This window comes from Idiotropiscis lumnitzeri, chromosome 3 (assembly GCF_059441095.1).
Source record: "Idiotropiscis lumnitzeri isolate Australia: NSW breed Sydney's pygmy pipehorse chromosome 3, RoL_Ilum_1.0, whole genome shotgun sequence".
In the NCBI taxonomy this organism is placed as follows: Eukaryota; Metazoa; Chordata; class Actinopteri; order Syngnathiformes; family Syngnathidae; genus Idiotropiscis; species Idiotropiscis lumnitzeri.
Genome location: NC_142393.1, coordinates 29,891,793 through 29,915,508, shown reverse-complemented (window position 1 = coordinate 29,915,508; position 23,716 = coordinate 29,891,793). Strand labels below are relative to the sequence as shown.

General features: G+C 40.1%; 1 protein-coding gene across 4 annotated transcripts; it reads right to left on the bottom strand.

The window, feature by feature from the left end:
• Window positions 1–2,138: 2,138 nt before the first annotated feature.
• Window positions 2,139–21,836, bottom strand: LOC148340761 (deoxyribonuclease-1-like 1). Of its 4 annotated transcripts, none has more exons than XM_088291446.1 (10): window positions 21,683–21,836; window positions 12,986–13,150; window positions 12,791–12,891; window positions 11,657–11,668; window positions 6,259–6,345; window positions 6,005–6,102; window positions 5,822–5,934; window positions 3,363–3,520; window positions 3,182–3,278; window positions 2,139–2,747 (listed from the first exon to the last, which is right to left on the bottom strand). In XM_088291446.1, the coding sequence occupies exons 2-10, from the start codon at window positions 13,142–13,144 to the stop codon at window positions 2,622–2,624; spliced, it is 951 nt and encodes a 316-aa protein (XP_088147572.1). In that variant the 5' UTR covers window positions 13,145–13,150; window positions 21,683–21,836; the 3' UTR covers window positions 2,139–2,621. The 4 variants fall into 4 exon arrangements, with proteins under 4 accessions (XP_088147572.1, XP_088147573.1, XP_088147574.1 ...); XM_088291447.1 differs by having other exon boundaries at window positions 12,803–12,891; XM_088291448.1 differs by lacking the exon at window positions 11,657–11,668.
• Between the last annotated feature and the right edge of the window lie 1,880 nt (window positions 21,837–23,716).

The window sequence follows — 23,716 nt, the reverse complement described above, 5'->3', positions numbered from 1 at the left end:
TTCGGTGATGCTGTTGCACACACCATGAACATGCATTACATTTCGACACTCTCCTTCCTTCATTTCCACTGCAGTTTAATCTACAAACAGGACACCACACCATTCCCAGTCGCACTTTCCTTTCAGTTTCAATAATACTCTGTTTTTTGACTATAATTTGAAGCATACGTTCACACATACACTCACACTCACCACTGACAAGATGTTGTAGGCAACTGCTCCATTCAGAAAGTCCAAACATGGGCGTCGTTTATGACCACCTTAAATGAGGCTCTATCCTGTGTTTCAGAGGTCAGGTGACTAGAAACGATTGTTCTTTACTAAATTACACATTGTTTATGAGTGGACAATGTTGGACCATATTTATACAAATTATATTGAGACTTAATTACACTTAAAATTACCTGTGTACTAAAATAAAGTGACAAACTAGGGCTGATTTTATTAGTGTCAGATATTTCTATTCAGTGATATGTTTTATTTTTATAGATGAGTGTTCTTTTTTTTTTTTGTCACATATCTACATTCGGGCTTGGACTGGCCAATAATTTAAACTACGGGCCGGGGGCCACTTGCAGCCCATTAAACGGTTTAATCCGGTCAAACGAATGAACAATCCTTGTTAATGTTTTATTTTCTAAATACCGTGGTGTGTCAAAGACAGATATTTAGTTGCAATGCTTGAATTCATTTTCCTTAGTATTTTTTTTCTCCGATGTGGGGAGGTTACCGAAACACTCCAGCCATCTGCTCCTGGTCCGGCCCCTCTCTCAAATTTTAGAACCCATTGTGGCTCACCAATCAAAAGGTTTGCCTACCCCTGATTTAGAGGGAGCATCCCATTGACCAATTTACAATATGGTCAGCAAACTGAACTAATTAACATCAGTAGTAGAGCGACATGGGAGCCAGGAGTGATGCAGACTGGAATAGTCAGAATGCTTGCGCCGATGTTTTGTGCCAGTCCAGCACTACCTACATCATGTAAATTGTTCTAATCTCAGGTTTTGAACAGGTGTGACACTGGTTTGGCCGCCGTGTGCATGTCTGATGTTGCACACCATGGTCCAAGGAATGCTCAGAGAGTTTGTGGGATCGCTCATGCTCAGAAACATGAAAATTAGAGGGACTATCTCCAAGGGAGAGGATCTTATTCTTTTGGTCACAACCCACAGCTTGTGACACTAGGTGAGGTAGGGACGTAGATCTACAGGTAAATCGAGAGCCTCACCTTACTGCTCAGCTCCCTCTTCACGACGACGAACCAATACAGAGTCATGCGGACTCAGCAGACGCAGCACTGATCCGCCTGTCGATCTCCCCCTCAATCATGCCCGCACTCAAGACTGCAAGATACTTGAACTCCTCCACTTGGGGAAGGATCTCATCCCTGACCGGGAAAGGGCACTCCAGCCTTTTTCAACTGTGGCCAATGGTCCCATTTTGTAGGTGATGATTTTCATCCCGCCTGCTTCACACTCTCTTGTTAACCGCTCCAGTGAGAGTGAAAGATTGTGGCTTGAAGAAGCCAACAGTAGTTTAGTTACATTTATTGTGACTGACACTTTGATTTAAACGCACACAACTCACACTGGATATCTGCACATGACAAAGTTTTATTTTCTGTTACTACTTAACATAAAAATCACACAAGGTTCTGTATAGCTGAAACTTCACTGGACACAAATGAGCTAGATGAAGGGAACACATGAGTGGAAAGAGAATAAGTGTGTGTAATGAAAGGCAAAAGAGCGTACCAATTTAAGTTTGAATGACTTGTTCAAGCTCTGTTTATTTCCTAATAAAATTACGCGCTAACTGTAGCACTTCGGAAATTGCAAGCTGCAATTTAGTGCCGTCGCAGGCCACCAGGAGGAGTGAAAGAAATGAGGGAAAGTGAAGTCCTAAAATTAAAGTTCAACCAAAGAAAAAGATTAAAAATCCCATGGTGTCATGCATGCTCAGGAGGCGGGGTTTGGTGTTGGGCTGGCTGTTTTTTTGCCGGCGGACGGCACGGCGACAGGCTCAGCACCCAGCATGCCCGCGCACATGAGTAATTATACATGAAATAAAATGCAACATTTCATACAAAATACATTTCGCTAAAATAATGGAATGACATCACGTGAACAAGAACACTTATTTTAAAATATTTGTAGAAATTATTTTATTTCACATAATGTAAAAAGATCAACATGGCAAACATGATTTAAAAAAATCATTAAAAGCACATTTTGAGGTTTTATTGACATTTTTGGTGCATTATTTTAACTAAAACAGACAAAGACCTCCAAAAGTGTTAGAAAAGGTTACGACTAAATTGCGCATTTATTTAGTGACATTTTCAAAATATATATATTTCAAAGTGGTGTTCTTGAGAACAGTAGCGCATCAACACGGTTTTGGGGAAAAAAAAAAAAATAACATTTTCTCCACATTGAGACAAAACCGCATCCTCTCCTAAGGCGTTGATGTTTATGTCGCATACAATCAGGACTTTACTCGGCCCGGAACAATTCTGACAAGAGGATGATACAATGCCGGCGCACTTAGCGGTTGTGGTCACGTGCTCCAAGATCTCCCGTAAGGATGTCATTAATATGATAAAAGGAAAGGGGAATTTAAAGAGACGACAGAAAGCAGCAGAGGGCGATGATAAGCACTAGCAGGTGGGGGATTGTCTGGAGGAGCGGGGCGGAACTCTTCAGCCTCACCTCCACGGGATAGTGCTCGCTTATCTGCAGAGCCTGGAAGGAAAAACACCAGACTCAGTAAGCAAGAATCAACGACAGCCAAGTGAAATGACACTTGCTTTTGCTTTTTCGGCGCGTCAATACAGAAGGGTGAAATCTGACATAGCAAAAAGGTAATACAACACTATGCAATAATGTCGACTGCATTCGTTACAGTAAACGCATTTCAATGGAGCAAATACAGACTGCTCAAAACAACAGCATTTTGCTGAATACACGGTTAATGAGGAGCGTGCAAATGACCACAATTTCATTTTGCTTCTGTAATGTGACAGGCATCTTCAAAGGGAGGGCTGGTTAAGTTTGTTTTCATACAGTGGTTAACTTAATATTTTTTTGCCAAATGTATGCAAAAAAAGCTTTCATATTGTCAATAAATACGCAAACATTAGACAAGGACATGTGACAACAACAGAAGTGTGCATTACTGTCGTCCTGGTCAGTTTGAAGTCTTGAGCAAAGTTGAAGATTTTGGCGGAAAATGGCATTATGGATTTCAGGAAAGTCTTCCCGTGCACGACGATCCTACAGTACGAGATGCAACACCACATATCAAACATGAGTTCAACATGCACGCACATGCACGCACACACACACACACACACTTACCGATCATATGCGCAGCTTGTCTCGTCCGTGATGGTTGTGTCCGTTTTGTCTCCGATGAGCCAGAAGAAGCTATTGTTGGTGAACAGTCGGATGTTCTTCTTGTCGCGGCGCGTCATGTAAGCGCAGCCAGCATGAAAATTTCCCAAGAACATCACATTCTACAAACGCGCACACACACACGCATACAAATTTACATGTGGGATGGCTACCTGCTGTACATAGAGGCACTTGTGTGGTCACTGGCTGAAACGGCATCTTGCCAATACAGTCATGTCAGTTTTGTGCGAGTGTGTCAGTGCTTTTCTGACTATGTTTGATGTTCCGTTTATATAAGCCCAATGAGTGGATTCGGCAAATTACACAGTACACAAAGTGACAAAATTGATGGTATCCCTCTGTTTATGAAAAAAAAAAAAACAGCAGTCAGGGAAACGACTTAAATGTGACAATTGGAAAGAAAAAGAAACACTTCATGAAAATTAACCACTGAAAATCAGAGATGACTCAGATGAACTCAGCAAACGGGCCTGAAAAAAAAATTCTCAACTTTTTGAAGGAATCACTGCAAACAATTTATGTAAAATTCACTGCAACTTCTTCACCTCTCAGTAGTGTTTCGGGCTCCCTTCTGTGAGCAAACTGCTCCAGTTGCCTCAGGTTGAAAACGTGCTTTCCACAGACGGCATATTTGAGACCCTTGCACAAATGTCGAAGAAGATTTCGATCAAGGCTCATAGAAGGCTCCTTCAGAATAGACCAATATGTTTTTCTCTTTGGCATTCTTGGGTGTTTTTAGCCGTGTGTTGGCGAGTTAGATGGTGTCATGATGGTTTCACATGTGTTCCGCGAGAAGTGATGCAGTAATCGTAAAGGTTGGGTTTAGCACGAGAGATATTTCGGCACTTCTGTCGAGTATTATGTCAAATTGAACCAGAGTTCACCAAAGTCCCAGAGCTAAGTTAGGAATGTACATCTTGTCACATTTCCAAGGTAACCGCGTCAGATATCAAACATTTGTACGTCATTTGTCGTTCATACGACAGTAACGAAGCCCACGTGAAGTTTTCCCATATGATGATCCATGTCAGGATGATGATGTGTTGGGGCGGTTCTGGAAAATTATTTAGCAAGCATCGTTTATGTTGTTCAAAATTGCAATGCAACATACTTCAATTACATTTTTAGTTTGACAAATCAATAAAATGCTTTAGGTTTTGCTGTTACGAAAAGCATTTCATATAGTTAGTTAGTTTCCAGAGCCAATTGTTTCTTGTATTGTCTGTCGCCCAACTTAAAGATATCGGTAAAAGCAACTCATCAAATTCTTTTGGCACAAACAACTTGCTTTGTTGTGCTAACTAACATTGTTGCTATAAATGCAAATAATTTACATGTTAAAGTTGTTTCAACTTAAATGACTGTTTTAGCAAAAATAATAATAAACACTGTATTTTACAGACTACAAGTCATACTTTTTTTCACAGGTTGGGTGGTCCTGCGACTTACACTCTGAAGCGACTTTTAGTAAGCGCCATTTCAGACACATCCACAAGAGCGCACTCTAGACTCATACACCAATAACAGAAGAAGCTGATTTGGTCCTGCTAACCTTGTCCGTTTAGCGTCTGAAAGCTAATTGCTGGCTTGAGCAGTGCAGTTACTACCACCGCAGTAATTATTGTTAGAATTAGAATTAGAAATTAGAAATCCCTTTATTGTCATTGTACTCAAGTGTGCAACGAGATTAGAGTTAGCAGTAGGGGGAAACATCCATGCCCGGCCGCCGCCTGAGACTTAACAAAATATTAGCGTAGCCAAATGTCCGAAAACTACTAAACAGACAGAGTCAGCTTCTTCGTGTCCAGACATGCGGCTTCATGCTGCGTGCGCCTGTCGCCGCCCAAGCAGTTGAATACGTTTGTGTCTGCTACTGCTGGCAGCCAAATCATGAAGTTGCCAGCGTCGCAGTGCAAGTGGACTTCAATTTCGGATAGGAAAGACAAGAAGGTCAGCTTTTTAAACATTCTGCATCGCGGTGCAGCATGTGCTTTTTGAACATGAATGAATCCTTGTGGCAGATGTCATTAAGTGTCATTCGGTAATTTATGAGACTTTGGATACAAAATGTATGTCATTTAGTGTCATTTGGTAAATGATGTCACATTTGATACATTGGTCAACTTTGCATAATTTACCAAATGACACTTAATGAAATTGGTCATAAGGATTCATTCATGTTCATGACAGGTGTCATGTCATGATTATGAACAAACTTCAAATAACGTGTTACCCAATTTTCTTTCTTGCTTTTTTTGTGTTTTGTAAATTCAGTATGGTGTGAATGAAAATTATTTTGTGGAACATTTGAAACATTTACGGTAAATGATTTTTGCCAGGGGATGAAGGTGTAAATTCATTCAGCAGTAGAGAGGTGGTCAGAAAGTAAGCGTGATTATCACCTTGTCATTCCATTTGTTCTGCACTTGCTTGAAGACATCGTACAGGTGGTCAATCTCCTGGACAGCCCTGCTTGGGTCCGTGCGCAGCCCAACCAGAACAAAATTCTTGATAGCTGCCGATAAAAGCGGTTGTCAAAAAAAAACCACAACACCATGAAAAAGGTTCATGGGTTGTTTGCTTACCAGTTTTGTTGCTGTGGACATAAATGGCAAATGGGGGTGTGGCAAACTGTTTCTGGTCTTGGTACTGATGTTGACCCAGTATATGCACTGTCTCTGTCCTGACAACGAAACATGAGCAGCAAACTGAAGAGTTAAAACACAAACGCATACATCTCCATTTTTTTGTGAATTGAGTAATGTGATTGTGAGGAAGTAAGTAAGCGAAGGTCAAAACATGAGGAGTTGTTTTATGGGAAACGGAGATGATGTCTCACCTGTATATAAAGACATACTTCAGTAGGTCTTTGGGAGACTTTCCTAGACTAGGGCTGGACACAGAACTGTAGTGGTAACCATCATACCTCCAAACAACACAAACACACACACACAGAAACAAAATTATAAGTACTCAGCATAAACCCTCATGAGAGTCTCACGCAATCAATCACTAACACAAACATATTTGTTGATGTGTGCGTTTCTCCACAGATACCTTTTAAAAATAATTTGATGCGTCTTGAAAAATAATCTTTTATATAATCACACAAATTAATAGTTAAAAAAATGATACATTGTGATTTCTGGATTTTTCTATTTAGATTATCTCTCTCACAGTGGACATGCACCCGCGATGAAAATTTCAGACCCCTCCAAGATTTCTAAGTGGGAGAACTTGCAATATAGCAGGGTGTTCAAATACTTATTTTCTTCAGGCTATCTATCTATACATATATATCTAATTCAAATGAATAATGGGATTCCAAAATGACTGATCATTGTAAAATCACAAATTTCTACACAGTGTCTCTTTAAAAATGTATTTTAGACAAATAATTCTATAAATCTAAATTTTGAAATGGAAAATGTGACTATTGAATATTCCTTTTGGACTGATGGTTCATGTGTGTGATGTGGAAATAGCATTCTTGACATCAATTGGCTGTTGCCAACATGGGGAAATATTCATGAGTGGGGAGTAGCACAATGAACTTCTAATATACTTTTTTTGTTTGTTTTTGCAAGGCCTGATGTATGTGCAGAGTTTCATGAGTTTTCACTCATATTTCGACCCTGAGCTGTGGTGTCTTCTCAAGGTTTTTTCCAAAGGTGGTCATTCCGACAATACTGACAGAAAATTTGTCAGTCCGTCACTGACGGACACCCATTTTGCTGATGACTGACGAGAAACAAAATGGCACTGATTGAGGTGGGTTCTTGTCCGTCAGTGTAATCGTCACTAACCGGGTCAAGTACTGGCAGACCTCTCAGTCCGTCACTAACCAATGCCTGTTTTGCTGACGACTCACAGGATCACGCCTCACCTGTATCGTGCGTGTTAGTTCACGGCGGTTTCTGCATTATTGACTATACAGGTAGTCCTTAACTTAGGCTGACTATGTCAGAAAATGCCATATTGTGTTTGCAAGTTCATATTTTTAAGCGCGTACCATACATTATGGTACTGTAGTTCCCCTTTTCCGCAGCTGTGCTGAAGGACATGCTACCCAGACGAAACCAGTTTCTTTTAGAAGAAGATGGCAACCCGTCCCTACATCAGTCGAGAAGAGAAGAGTATGCCAGCGTACAAGGCAGCAAAGTATAGACTCACTCTGATGCTTGGTGTAAATATATCTGGAGACTTTAAGATGAAACCTCTCCTGGTGTACTACACTGCAAAACCAACATGCTCTCAAGAACGTGGCCAGGAGTTCACTAGCCACGATCTGGATGAGCAACAAGGCATGGGTGAGATTGTGTTGTTTCAGGATTGGTTTTACTATCACGATATCCCGGAAGGTAGTATTGTCGTGAGAATGGGCTCCCTTTCAAGTTTCTTTTGTTTCTCGACAATACCCCAGAGCATCCACCTCACCTGGATGACTTTCACTCAGATGGGAAGGTGGTGTATTCCCCCCGCCCCCAAAGTTAAATTGCCACATTCAAGCGTTAATACACAAGCCGAACCCCCAAACTGGCATTGAAAGCGGTCAGCAGGAGATTACAGAGAAAACGCTACGCAAATTCTGGAAGGCCAACATCACTGACTGCCTCAAGAACATCGATGCTTCGTGGAGTGAGGGTAAGCAATCGAACATGAATGAAGTGTGGAAGTGCTTGTCACCACAGCTTGTGAACAACCTCCAGGATTACAACCAAGAAGAAGAGAGTTCCAACCAAGAGAAGGTGGTTCCCAAACTTGTCAAATCAGCAAACACCTACAGTTCAATTTAGAGTACAAGGATTATGAAGACCCTTTGGAATCGCACATGCAAGAATTGACCAAAGGGAGACCTGATGGAGTTGGAGTTGCAGCATCAAGAGGAGCAGCAAGAGGAGACTGAAGATGAACCACATCCCAAAAAGAAGCTTGAGACCAAGTCGTATGCAGCTGCCTTTTCAAGGATAAAAGGAGGGTTGACAATTTTTGAGGGTCACGAAGTATCAACACGTATTCGTTCTACTGTTATATGGTATCATCTACGACAAGAGGAAGAGGGGTGTCTAAGTGTATTTTTCCTTCTGTTATGATATACTGGATTGTACAAAAATTGCATTAAATGTTTTTTCATTTATGTTGATACAGTATATATGTAGACAATATATACTGTACATGATTTATTTGATATTTCTTTTTTCTTCTTTAAAAAAATAATTTTTAAAACAAAATTTAATGTGGGTCAGTTTGACTTACAAACAGCCTCTCGGAACCCACTGTGTTCCCGAGTCGAGGACTACCTGTACGTTTGAGAGTGAGTATTCCTAATTGGACCTCTGCGGGGACTGTGATGGCCGGCAGCGATTGGCTAAGCAGGTGGAACTAGATGACGTCGCTTCACTTTGCAATGACAACACAAATCGACAATCTTTGAGTTTAATATTTTCAGCATTTAGATTTATTTGCATATAAACCTTTATTGTTTCAGTTCTCTGTTAAATCTGGTATTATTTATCTTCAAGACTCTTGTGAGCTTGTTGAATACAAGCGAGCTTACTTCCATTGATAATATATGTAAACGCAGTGCGCTTACTGTACAGTAGGTGGCGGTAACGGGACCAAAGCTGTGATTGGTTTGTTTTTCACTGATCACCAGTAAGTAGGTATGTACTTTTATTCACAAAATTTCAATGACTTTGCAAACCCCTAAGTTATGGCTCATGGACACACGGAGTGCCTTATAACCCAGTTTGAGAACCACTGATCACATGATACTTTGTCATAAACAACACACATCCATCACACCCATAAACATTCCCAACCCCACCTTGCCATGTTATGACAGTCCGCATTTTGTCCTAGAGACAATCACACATGCAAGCGCTGCATCTACCAATTACAGGTCAAGCACTTTCACCAATCAATCAATGAGTAGAATCAAAATGCCTGCTGTTAGTGAGCTTGTTAGATGAAGGCATGGTTAAATGAAGCCAACTATCAATGATGATAATGATAAAGATAATACCATTAGTACTACTAATAATAAAATAAAAATAATTAGGGATGCACAATAATTATTGACCAAATAAAATTATTTGGACAATATTAAAAATAATGACAATAAATCAAATAATACTAAAAAAAAAATCTCAGCGAAAAAAAATAATAAATCCAAGAATTAAGATGAACATCTAGTGAAGCCAAATTTCGCTGTTAGTGCTAGTTTGCAATTTTTTTCACATTTTGTCATTGGACGTAATATCTTGAATTCACCGATCGATCAGTGACGTCATTGGCTACGTGAAATAAGACTCTGTGTTTCCCACATATACATTTACCTGTGGCGGGCCTCCACAAATGACTTTAGGCCACAACTAAAAGATTTTGCCGCTACCAGTCAATATATACCTGCTGTATTCACTTTGATTGCAGCACAAAAAGCTGCTCTGCTGCTTGTGTGAGTTTACTCATCGATACCATTACAGATTTCCTTTGTAGTAACTTAATGATCGAAGGAATCAATGTGTAAAGTATGGGACTAAATCTTAGTGGTATCGGTTCAAACAATATCCATCAACCTCGCCACTCCAGCAGGCGTCTCTCAACTCTGTGCTGTTTTTTTTTTTTAATTCTTTGTCTTGGAAACACCACTCCACCTTGGGCAAAGTCTATGTATTGTCGTCATGATCTTCAGATTACACTTCGAAAAGATGTTTATAAGCATGGAGAGTATAAAACATATAAGATATACCGAACCAATATTGACGTGTTGATAATGACACATTAAAACTTCATTAAGTACAATCAACCTCAGTTTTGCTCTCACTACCTTTTTAAAAACACGTACGCTTTAGTGTGCATGCATGTTATCGTATGTTGCGCCCAATAATACGGTGCGCATTTTGTATGTATTAAATCAAGAAATAGCACCAGTAACTGAGACTGTGCCTTTCAATACTTAATATTTTTATTATTAATTAAATAATTAAAAAATTATTATTATTATTGTATAATATTTTTAACATTACTTTAATACGCCTTATGGTCGTGAAAACTCGGAAGGTGAAAATACATTTATATTTTTCCCACATGAAAAAAAATTCCTTCATGAGAGAGTAAAGATGTCATTTCTTTAGGTACATTTTGAATATTACAAATATCAAGATATGCAACACCCATATCGCATATTGCATGTTTTTTCAATATGCACAGCTCTACCTTAAATATGTTATGTTCCAATGCATGGCATCTTTGAGTCTCATTTCAATATCTCGATGCCGGGCTGAGTTTCCTCTTTTTTTGGTAATCAAAATATCGCCACCCTGATATAGTCTATATTTTTGGCCGTGAGCGAGACTGCCATATTTGATGCGTCAGCGCCCCGCAAACTAAAGCACATCAACTTCACTCAGCGTCGAAAAGTGACAATCTTCAAAGTGAATGCCTTTTGTTCACCCATGATTATACATGTTTTTAGGGTGTCACGATTCTCCAAGTCCTCAATTCTATTTGGTTTTCTATTTTAGAGTCACGATTCGATTCTTGATTTTTTTTTTTTTTAATACATTACAGAGGGCTATTTCTTTTGGATGGAGGCCGGAGGACGAAAAGTACATATTTTCAATTAACCGAGGACACCGGCACGCCATGTTAAAAAAAAAAACAAAAAAAAAAAAAAAAAAAAAAAAAAAACATTCGTCGCTTAATATGTCAGAAAACTGCAACCACTGGTCCTCAAAATATATTTGGAAATCTCTACCTATGACTACATTTGACTCGGACAAGTCTTTTGTATTTCTTTCCTCCAGGTGTGCACAAACAACAGATAACAGAAAATTTCAAAGATGAAACAGTTATGATTATCAGTGTTGAAAAACAGGAATCTATCAGCCGGAAAAAAAGGTATTGGCTTGAAAAAAATATATTGTGCATCCCTAATAATAATGATGATAATAATAATAATAATAATTGAAATTTAAAAAGGATACTCAGACAGACAGACACACACACGCACACACATTTTTTTAACGTTCTAATGTGAAAAAGTATCAATTAAATATATCATATGTGATGTCTAGCTGTACGTCATAACACTCGATTGACAGCTTGAAAGTCAGCCGATGTGATGCATAGGCAGGCCATGTGATTAATGCAATCGCAGCCAATCAGATTAGTAGATTGGATTATGAGGCTATTGCGAAAGCTTCGACGACGCATGCTGGGAGAGTCCATCATACCTTTGATCTTCCCTGTTGAGGGTCAGAAAGCAGACATGACATCACTGCAAGGTTAAGGGTCACTACAAGCACCTTGTCGGTCTGAAAGCCTGACTCTAAACTTTGCTGTATTCTGACAGAACTCATGAGGACCTAATTGACTACACGAACAGCGACTCATTAAGCATTTCTGGTTGCAAGGTCAGAAGGGATAACTGTTTTATCTGTTAATAAGTTGCAAGTACCTGGGATGCCGTCTGACGGAAAAATAACCTCTGCCATTCGATATGTGATAACCTGGAGTTGTGTAATAGATATACTTAATATTTCGGTGCTGATATTATTTTCAGGTAAAAATGGCATCATAAGTTTTACTTTCTTTTAAAAACTAGAGCTCTTCCAGTTAACATTACGGTGTGCCGCCTTCTACGTTCAGCGATTGGACTCTAATTTGATTTTGAATAAATTTTCCAATGACCTAGAAACTTTGGCTCATGCTAAATGCCTAAACTATGTTGCTTCACCAGTCAACAGCTGTAAACAGGTAATTACACTTAAAAAATACACCATGTTCCTCGCTCCCCATTCTCAATCGTGTCTCCATGCTACTTTGCAGGGACATACACATGAAGTCTGTATTTGACGTGTGTGTGTGACGTAGTCAGTACTGGTCAGACTGGCTCTTGTGACAAGATGTACGTGTTCCTATACTTGAGCGAACGTACTTGCACCCACTCATGTCACCTCAAACGCGTCATCTGTGACACCCGGCAGAGATTCACACCTATCTGCTCATATTGCGTTCACTTTATATGTAATCACGTCGCGAGAATAGCTCAACTTGTGTTCGGTCTGAACGCAGCATCATTGTTCTAATTCTCAATCTAATACATCATTTATACAAACACAAAGTAATTCCAGCAGACAAGTTGAATGACTGTGTCCTTGTCATCATTTTTTTTACCCGCCACCCTGAATTTAAAACACCACCATAAGCAAAATACAGAAGTGCTGTGTGTCTAGAGTCCCTCATTTGCGAAATAAATGTTGACATGGACAGTTAGGCCCGCGTACACAGGCTCACACCCCTGACTGATTGAAAGGAACGTGACAACACTAAGTCAAAGCCCAAGTGAGTTTAGCTTAAATCAGTACCTTCCACTGTACCTGTTGAGTGACGCCAGCAGAGTTTTGGCAGAGGAGCCATCAGAAGCCATCACTTCCTGGAGGAGTGTGATCTCACACTGGGAAGCGATCTAAACGTATGCACACTTTTCAGCACATAAATATTAAGAGTGCAAGACGGGGTGCGTGTGTGTGTGTGTTTGTATGAATGTATGTGGTAGGTACCCGTGTCAGTGTGTGCAGCACTCTATTGTTTGATGTCTTCTGAGAGTCAAGCTTCTGCACATTGTAGGCACAAATCCTGAAAGCTGAGATGGTCCCACCCTGGACCACCACACACAGGAAGGTCAGCAAGAGACCATGGGAAGGAGCGAGCCACCTCATGATTAACTGTGGAATAAAACACACATCGTTTGATGAGAGGTGGCATTTGGAAGAAGTCTGATCACATGTGATGGTAGTAAGGTTGTGCGCAAGAGAGAGGCCACAAGTGGAAGTTCATCTGAACAAGGGAGGAAAGCAAATTCAGAGGAAGGAAGAAAAGAATGTCACATGGAATTAGGGCATCACTATCGAAAATTTAAGTCAAGCAATTATTCCATCCAATATTCATCCATCATCTGTTCCGGTTCTCCTCACAAGGGCTGGAGCCTATCCCAGCTATCTTCGGGCAGTCGGCGGGGTACACCCTGAACTGGTTGCCAGCCAATCGTAGGGCACACAGAGACGAACAACCATCCGCGCTCACACTCATACCTAGGGGCAATTTAGAGTGTTCAATCTACCTGCCATGCATGTTTTAGGAATGTGGGAGGAAACCGGAGTACTCGGAGGAAACCCACGCAGGCACGGGAAAAACATGCAAATTCCACACAGGAAGGCCAGAGCCGGAATCAAACCCACGACCTCTGTACTGTGAGGCAATCGTGCTAACCAGTAGTCCACCGTGCCGCCCGTATCCAATATTCAAATAAAAAAAAAAGTTTTTACGTAAAAAATGTATTGCAAACAAATGTTTAGCATTTTACTGTTCTTTGACGAATCGTTTTTTGTTTGGCATTGTTTTATGATTAAATAAAAGCAAAAATCACACCAGAGGAAGTGGCATTCTATAAATAGATAGATAGATAGATAGAGAAAGAGATAGCGATAGATAGCGAGAGAATGAAGGGAAAAAATACAACTTTGTCTTCATTTCTGTTCTAAAACGCTTTTGCCGACCGTCAGATAAACTCCTAATGTCAAGTATGGCTGTTGAATTTTAGAACGCAGTTTAACACAATATAAGGCAGGATACATTCTGATTTTACACATGGTACAGTGTATTAACTAACAGACATTTTGAGCTGAATGTTAACTCTATTTTCCGCAGTGTAAGCCGCTACTTTTTCCCTGGATTTTGAACCATGCGGCTATTACAACAGTGCGGCTTTTCTTTTTTCTTTTTCTTTAGGGATGCTCTATAGTTCAGAAAATACGCTAAATAAATGTCAATTTCTTTTCTCCTAGGTCTGTTTTATTTTAATTAGCAGAGTTGTTGAAGTGTTAAAAGGCAGTGTTTTAAGAATCTGTTCATGTACCTTTATGTGCATTGGCAGTACAAAATTGTTCTCTACATGCAGTAAACTATTTTTTTTCAACATAGAAAACTGCGGCTTATAGCCTGGTGCCTTAAAATTATTTAATGAGCATAACTGTTTTATAAAATAAATGAAGACCGTTTTATTTATTTTTTTAAGAATGAAAAATACCTCAAAGTGCAATTTAAGGCACATTCCCACCCTTTAAGAGTGCATTACAAAGTAATGAAGGTTCACAACAACAAAAAAAGGTAAGCTGAGGAACAGCTGTTGTAAATGTAACACAAATACTACTACTACTACTACTACTACTACTAATAGTAATCATAATAATAATAATAATAGACAGAATTGATACTTGACATTAGTATTATATACCCAGCAGAACAGACTTCAAACTTCTGGTGCAATATCAGATTTAAAAAATACAGAGAGCAGTGTTAGTAACGTAAGATTTGGCTAATTAGTAAGTCATGGTCTGAAAATAGCCAGCTAATTAGTGGGTCGTGTCCTATTATGTTTATATCTAAAATCATCTCATGGGCTGGATTAAACTGGTTTGCGGGCCTGATCCAGTCCAAGGGCGATACATTTGACACCTTTGGTATATACAGTAGGCCTTTCTATGGTATTATTGAGTTTAGCAGGCATGATTGACAGCAAAGTGAGTGGCTCGCAATGACAGAAACTGCAGGAAGAAAAACACTGCGGTCATCATGAAGTAGTGTGTGTGCATGTGTGCGTCTGTGGTTGGGGGTGGGCATCGTCAGCCCCCCACCCCCTCCACGCCATCTGCGCTCCGGGTTGGAAGAGTGACAGCTCAATGGGGACTAAGGTCATTTGCGTGTTCGGGCTTGTGGCGGCAAAAACCGACTAGTGAGTGATGTCAACAAGGAGGCGGCAGAACCAGTCAAGTGACATTCACGTTCGTTACTCTTAAAGGGGAAGTCAACCCCAAACAAATTTGTTGACTGAAAATGCAAGGTTTCCTCCAGTGGCACGAGTGGATTTATTCCATGAGCTGATTGGCTGCGATGACTCAGCATCTTCCTTGTTGTATCCAGCCAGTCTCTTCCATGTTAACTCTTTCATTTCCCAAGACATACTTGTACATCTTTGAGAAGCATAGGCCTTGCCTACCAAAGACGTAATTATACGTTAGGGCTGGGCGATAAACCGAAAATTTACCGTTACCGAAATTTATTACAATGACCGAAATCATTTTGCCCATGTCGGTAAATTCGGTGTTTAAAAAAAAAAAAGAAAAGCCTTTTCTGTCTGCGGCAATGTTCATGCCCCTGTTCATGCCTCTAGTCACGTGACTCCACCCGTCTGATTGAGAAAGAAAACAGACGTCGCTGTCGTAGCTGGCGATTCAAATCCAGAAGCCTTTTCACCACCCACAACACAACCATGCTGTGCTGAAAGTTCAAAGTGAGAAGCAAGGTTCGACAAGTGACAACAGCCCATTAACGGAGGCGACACCATACGAGAGAACGTCTCAGAGGTGGACGCGATAGCCTAGCACATAGCTAAATATAAAGCTCCTCTAGTTACAGTGGCGCACACAGGATTTAAACGCTTCATGAAAGCCGTATTTCCCGATATGGACTACATCGGGCCGGGAGCTTAGACAGGTCAAGCATTTTGCATCTACATCCGACTTGTGGTCGGGTCGCAACATGGATCCCTGATTGAGCCTGACTGTGCAGTCCATAGACGAAAAGTGGCGACTGCGCACCGGAGTACTCGAGACAGCACATTTTCCCCGATGATGCACACTTGTTTATTTGGCTTGCATTGACATTTTCTTTCATTTTATTTAGCATTTTTTTTATTTGGCATTATTTACATCATGCCAGCATCTTGGCGCAATCTATTTGCAAGAGGGACCCTTTTTCTTTGTGACATTGTTCAAGTCATGCAAAGCAAGCTATTTGGAATGTTTATACAAATGAATGATTTTTGTACTTTTATTTTTCATTGAAAGTAACATGTACCAGTTGGTCATTAAAAAAAACTGTCAACATGCATTTCCTGCATTTATTTTTATTTTAGTCCATGGGGGGAAATTTATCGTTAGAAGTAAAATTGCTCAATTTCTCGCGATATTGATTTGAGGTCATATCGCCCAGCCCTATTATATGTCTTTGGTTTTTTTTTTGTTTTTGTTTTCTTTTTTACAGCATAGTGTGCAGAAGGGTCTGACGCAATCTATGACGGAAAATCAGCCGTGTCTGCATTTTAAAACATGTTTAAAAAAATAAATAAAATAAAATTGACCATGAGGTGGCAGTGGTGTAAGAAGTCCACCAGGATCACGTTGCAGAAGAAGATTGTTGAGGGGGAGGAGTGTTGGAAAAGAGTTATGGAAGAGTGTGTAAACTGGAGCGTGTTAGACGTCGCAGTAGGGTCTGAAAATCAAAACAATTTACTCTAGAGTAATGCTTTTGGGCATTAAAAAAAATAATAAATAAATAACTTCCAATAAGTATGACAAAGGGGATGGAGTCTCGGGAAAACAAGCAGCCGTCAAATGAGGCGCTGCGTGCCTCATGCGGCCCACACAACGCTTCGTTTGAGTTTTCTCTCAACGAAGTCGAAGAATACAAACCGGATTTGGACCCTGACTTGTCAGAAGAATATTTGACATGAGTGATAGCTAATAGCTTGCAAGGTCCCATTCAAACCATAGTCACCCTTACACTCATGTGCAGCGCGATGCGTGAGCTCGATAGGCGGATTTGTGTATCGACATTATTGGTTGTATGCAACTATGCATAGAAAAATGCATTTGGTTCAGTGACTAGCTCTGCTAAAACCACTGCTGCTTATTTTATTTTTTCCGGTGAGTTGGACGAATAAATGAGAAATACATGTAAGCAGCATGCGTGTATGTATGTATGTGGGTTTGAGAAAAAGAGAGAGAGGGAGAGAGAGAGCGCGAGAGAGAGCGAGAGAGATGGGGAATTGTAAGTCTATAGCAACAGTAAAAAAAATTGATGGAAATTGTACATATTTTTATAAATTACAGATTGTGCATTCAGCAGCCAAAGAGCTCCTCGCATTGATGGTGCAAAGAAAGGTGAAAAAAAATATGCATACTGCAGCAATAAAATATTTGCAATTTCGCCTTCCTGTGTGGAGTTTGCATGTTCTCCCCGTGCCTGCGTGGGTTTGCTCCGGGACTCCGGTTTTCTCCCACATTCCAAAAACATGCACGGTAATTTGATTGGACACTCTGAATGGCCCCTGGGTGTGTTTGTGAGCGTGGATGGTTGTTCGTCTTTTTGTGTTCTGCGATTGGCTGGGAACCAGTTCAGGGTGTACCCCGCCTACTGCTGGGATGGGCTCCAGCATGCCTGCAACCCTTGTGAGGAGAAGCGGTAAAGATAATGAAAGGATGTTTATATTTCTGTAATTTACACAGCGTGCATCTCAAAGTGATTGGGGATGGTTCAGGCCACCAGCCAAAAGATATCTCTTTCATAGCGGCCACTGGACCACGAGATGCTGCAGCAAACAGCGGACTTCCTGCAGCTGTTTATTACCAGCTGCTCCAGCGCATCGCGGATGGCACAGACAATTATTGTGAGGCAAAGCGCAGCAGTCTGCGCCACTGTCTAAGCATAAAGTAAAATATTTGACACCCACAGCAAAAAAAGCCACGCCACAGCGAAAATGCCAGGTCTGCAAGCGTAGCGCAACACTTAATGTGGCGTAGTGTTCCCTTGCAACAAGGCAATTGTTTTAGTGTTTACCACACGCAAAAAAAGAAACACAAAAAGTTTGTATGTTGGGGTAAGCGGGGTCTATTTACAACAGGCATGGGCATACTACGACCCGGGGGCCACATGCGGCCCATTAAACGTATTAATCCGGCCCGCCGAACATGTTTTATTTTCTAAATCCTGTGGTTTTTTAAAGATATATATTGTTTTAATGCCTTTGTTCACTCATACTTAAAATTAAATTGATTTTTTTTCTCCAATGAGGTGAGGTTACCAAAACACTCCATCCATCTGCCCCCGGTCCGGCCCCTTTGTCAAATTTTAGAACCCATTGTGGCCCACCAATCAAAAAGTTTGCCCACCCCTGATTTACACAACTACAGACACAGTCACTCGCGCACTTTTTTATGTAGTTCAATTCAGCAGTTCAATCGTTTTTTATGTGTAAATAAACTGTCATTTTGTTATCGAAAGCACTTTTTGTCATGTTTTATGAAGAAAAAAAGAGGGCTTTTTCCATTTTTGTGACGACCGCTTCCCAGCCGGGGCTGGAAAGCGGTGTTGGTGGATTCTTAAATAGCGGACAAGGGAAAATGAGTTGGTAACAAAGTTTATTGTGACCGACAGTAGGCAATGAACAGGCGACAGGCACAATGGGGGACTGTCGGGGAAAATAGAGGAACTATATTTACCGGCGTCGGTAGACACGAACGAAAAACGCTGGGGGAAAGATCTTCCCCCAGGGGAACCAAAACGACTAACAAAAGGAGCTTGCAATACAAGAAACCCGAAAACGAAAATGTCCTTCCTCAAAAGGGTAAGGTTAAGTCCAAACATCTAAAACAGAAAGCGAGCCGAAACGTAGCTGTAGAACAAACACGCAAACAAGCAAGCAAACAAACAAGCAAGCAAACAAACAAGCAAGCAAACAAACAAGCAAGCAATCAATCACGACAAACACACGGAACAAGGTTGGCAAAACTATAGCAATGGCACAATGGCGAGAGCAAGTTGGGTCAGCAATAATCCGACACGCGGAAGTGCGTGTCGGAGGCTTATATAGTCAGTAATCAATGGGGTGATGAGTTACAGCTGAGCGTCTCGTGAGCTCGCCCCGCTCGTGGCCGCGTCTCCGGGCAACGCGCCGTCGACCACGCCCACGCCGCTGCAACAAGGAGCACGGATCGTGACAATTTTTTTGTCAAGAATGGGAATTTGGACCAAATTTAGCTATTTTCTAACGCTGTCAGATAAAAAAAAAAATGGAAAACCGATAGAAATATGCTTATTTTTCTGATGAAAGAGGAGACTAATGGTTCTTTTGGTAGGCTTCAAGTTTTTATAGCATTAAAACATAATTTCCTGTGGGCCTTGCAAGATTAGTCAAAATCCAGTAAAACGTTGGGATTCAATGAGTTAATAAACAAACAGCGCTTTTGAACAACGTTCTATTCGGAAACTCATAACATTATTCAAATGTGCCGTTCAGTTAGTCAGAGTTGAGCGGGATAAGCGGCTAGTAAACACTAACAGTTGTGTTCAGAAGCTGGGAGCTGACCACGCTCAGCCCTTTAACAAGCACGGCTCACTCAACAAGGCAACGACAACCCAACATCGGCAAATAAAATTATAGTGTTTGTTAAAATTTGTCTTAAAACAGCATACCTTAACTAGAATCCTGTGGTGCATTCTATCCAAAGGTCCTTGTTGATGCGCAAAGCAAAAGTTAAGACATGAATCCTACCGGCAACAATGCTTCTTCTTTGTAGGTTTAAAAGTGCATTAATCCACCGGGATTGCACCATTGGCTAAAATGCACAGCAGGAGTCTTATGGTGAAGCAATATTAGGGCAAGAAATAAAACTAATGTAGTTATTAGTAGGGCTGTCCCAATGCAATATTCGACTTGGATATCAGGCCGATATCAGCAAATAAAAAAGTATTGGATTTTATCAGTGAACATCCAAAATCTCAGATAACGCCGTAATAAAGGCGTTTATCCCGCCCCCCACCCCTAAAAAAACATTTAAATTATTTTTTTTAAAAGTCAACCTCTACTTTGCGGTTTTTCCCTTTTTGCAGGAAGTTCAGGTCCTCATATTAACCGCAAAAACTGAAGGATGTGTTTAGACTGGAGGAGCTGCATTGAACTTAAGATAAGATAAGATAAGATGTCTTTTATTAGTCCCACAATGGGGAAATTTGAGGTGTTACAGCAGCAAAGCAATAGATCACACAGAGTCGGCGGCGTAATGTAGCCGTTAATGTATAACAGTAGCAGCAGACATTCATAAAAAGCATGCAAATATACACAGTATATACGTATATATAAGTGTAAGGAAACACTCCTAATGCCTGTCCATTATACAGAGGGGGAAACGCTGTAATGATAAAAACTACTGAATGATTGAAAATACTGCAATGATAAAAATATTGCAATGATAAAAGTACTGTAATGGTAAGAGTACTGAAATGATAGAAAAGTACTGCATGATAGAAAATACTGCAATGATAAAAGTACTTTAATGGTAAAAAGTACTGCAATGATAAAATATACTGCAATGGTAAAAGTACTGTAATAGTAAAAGTACTGCAATGATATAAAAATACTGCAATGATGAAAGTACTGCAATGGTAAAAGTACTGCAATGGTAAAAGTACTGTAATAGTAAAAGTACTGCAATGATAGGAAATACTGCAATGATAAAAGTACTGTAATAGTGAACGTCCTGCAATGGTAGAAATACTGCAGTGATAGAAGTACTGTTATAAGAATACTGTAATGGTAAACAAAATACTTCATTGGTCAATATTTAAGTACACCATTGGCTGAAAGTACAGTAGTAGTATATATTGCATCCTAGGACTGCACAATTGCACTAATGCCCTCCCGTTTGTAGGCCTGACCCAACATTCTTGTTAAGAAGTCTGACAGCAGTTGGCAGGAAGGAGCGGCGAAATCTCTCTTTGGTACAGCGAGGGTGTAACAGTCTATCACTGAAGGAGCTGTGGAGTGTTCTCAGAATTGTAAAGTACATTTTGGGGTTGACTTACCTTTACATCCTTCAAATGTTACTACATTTCCCCCAAAATCCTCCTAAACAGCTGTTATTGTGCAAGATAATTGTAGCTCCTAGTCAATCAAACTTATGTCCTGTGACTAGACAGCAAAGGCCACTTGCAGCGAGGGCTAGCTGGCAACTGCGAGCCACGATAATGACTCATTGCAGTTATTTAGTTAAGTTACAGTCGCCTTCTAGCTCGACAGCAGCGAATCTGGATTTGTTAGCTAAACTTTAATTTACCGCCTGTAATTCATTTACATAAATACAGAGAATTCAAGTAGGAATTGTCTGGATCCTTGTTGCTCCACTCAGCAGGGAATATTTGCGCGCATTTGTTCACATCCGTGTTTTGATATAAATGTAATGTAATGTAATATTTGTATCAAAGAAGTTTGGAACAATTTAAAACAAGTTGCAATGACAATCGCGACACTTTAACGTTGCCAAATGCACTTCTGTAACTTTGTTCTGTGTTTTTACCATAAAAACATCAGATGAATAGACGCCAAAGTAAAGTACACGACGCTCGGTTCCGAGTGTTCTTACCTTGCCTAAACTTCAGCGTTGCTTGTGTAGTTAGTCAGGCAAGAGAAGCGAAACCTGACAGGGAGGTGTCTCTCTCTCGCTCGCGTTCTTTATTTCTTTCTCTCTCTCTCTACCTGCTGAGTGCTCACACCTTCCTGATTCAGCAGCGGAACACGCCTCCCAGCTGCGTTCATAGCCTGTCGAAAAAAATATTTTCAAATTGACAGCGAGGGACACAGCGGAGGTTAAAAACACGTTAATAAAATATAGATGCAAACGGGCTTACCTGGCCTGCCTAAGCCACGGTTGAAATGGGGCGTCACAAAGCTTTGCTTGTCCCAATTAACAGGACATCATTATTGAAAACTACTTTATGTGGAGATTCACAAATGGTGAAGTTTTAAGGTAGCGTCTTTTACTTACAATCCTGAACGTCTCTGGAGCTATCCGCAGAATACCTTGCAGCGTCGTTTTTACGTTGACAGCAGAGGGGAGTGTTTCTTTAATCAAACATGGCCATTAGATACACTTCATTGGAGGCTTTTACGATAGCTTTACAGTCAAGTCAATTTAAACATTTCGACATTGACGCAGTTTTCCAGTTTTCGTCAACATAGCTCTGTTCAACCACAAATGATTTAAAATGAAACAATTAAGATGTGCTTTAAGTGTAGACTCTGAGCTCGAGGGCATTATTTATATACAAATCAGGTGAACGGTGTGAACATTACAACACGGATATTAGATGTGTCGCCACCTTGTTGAGACCAAAACCAATTGGACAAATTAACATAATCATAAATAAAACTCTCACTTTTCAATTACTTTTTGCAAACCCTTTGGAATCCAGGACAGCCTGAAATCTCGAACCCCTGGACATCAAGAGACACTGAGCTTTGTCCCCCTTGATGCTCAGCCAGGCCTCTACTGCAACTGTGTTCAGTTCCTGCTTGTTCTTTGGGCATTTGCTTTTCATTTTATTCTTGAGCAAGTAAAATGCATGTTCAATCGAATTCATGTCAGGTGATTGACTTGACCATTGCTTAACATTCCATTTCTTTGCCTTTAAAGCCTCTTCAGTTGCTTTCACTGGATGTTTTGGGTCATTCTCCATCTGCATTGTGAAGTGCCATCCAATTAATTTCCAAGCATTTGGCTGAATCTGAGCAGGTAATATGCCTGAAAGACTTCAGAATTCATTCTGTTTCCTGCCTTTTTCAGCAGTCATTTAATCAATAAATAGGAGATTAAATCACCATAAAACATTTCACACCTGTTCTACTTCAAATAATGCCCAACAGCTGCCTTGAAAGCGGAACTTAGCTCAAATAGAGCTTGTTTAAACTCAAAATTTTAAGTTAATCTAGTCAATATAACTATGTTCTAGTTTTCTCAATATTGTTGGTTGTGGAAGTTGATTTCACTTCCTTAAAAAAAATCAAACAAAGAATTATTGTACATTATAAGAATACCTCATACGTCATTTAGCTAAACTAACATTCGTGTAACTCATTGTTAAAAGTCCAACTAACATATTGACTATTTATTATCCAGTGGTTTGCAAAAGTATTCATACCCATGATGAGCAACACTCAATTTCATGTCACTGAAGAATTTACAAGTTTTGTGTTTTCTTTTTTTAATCATATCTTTTTATAATGTTTGTTTTTATTTTCCGCCTTTATTTATTTGTTATTTTGACAGTTTTGGGGCTCCATATACCTCCAATGCGAGATGCACATTAATATCGAGGTCTCCATTTTTCACATTGCACAATGGTACAAATACCGGTGTCGGCTGACGCTTTGTTAGAGTGTAGTTTTGCCCCCTTGTCAGTAAGAGGTGCTGTTTCTGTGGGGCTTGAAAAGTTCTTCCATAAAAGAAGTTCCTGATACTCGTAACAAAGATCGTCTAATTTTGCAAAGAGGACATTGATTTTGCTTTTTTTAAGAGCTTTTGTGTGCAATCGTTGAGTCTGTGCGGGGCTGCATCTCATGTTCCATTATGAATTGAATATTTTTCATTTTATTTTTTATCTACAATGTTTATGTCGCC

What these genes read in the sequence shown, in the direction of transcription:
- LOC148340761 (XM_088291446.1), bottom strand. Translation starts at nt 13,144, where the DNA reads ATGAGGTGGCTCGCTCCTTCCCATGGTCTCTTGCTGACCTTCCTGTGT. An exon ending in AGAACAAATGGAATGACAAG is followed by an intron (nt 3,521 to 5,821) that starts GTGATAATCACG and finishes GCGCGTTTGTAG; the next exon opens with AATGTGATGTTCTTGGGAAA. An exon ending in TCAAACTGACCAGGACGACA is followed by an intron (nt 2,748 to 3,181) that starts GTAATGCACACT and finishes TTTTCCTTCCAG; the next exon opens with GCTCTGCAGATAAGCGAGCA.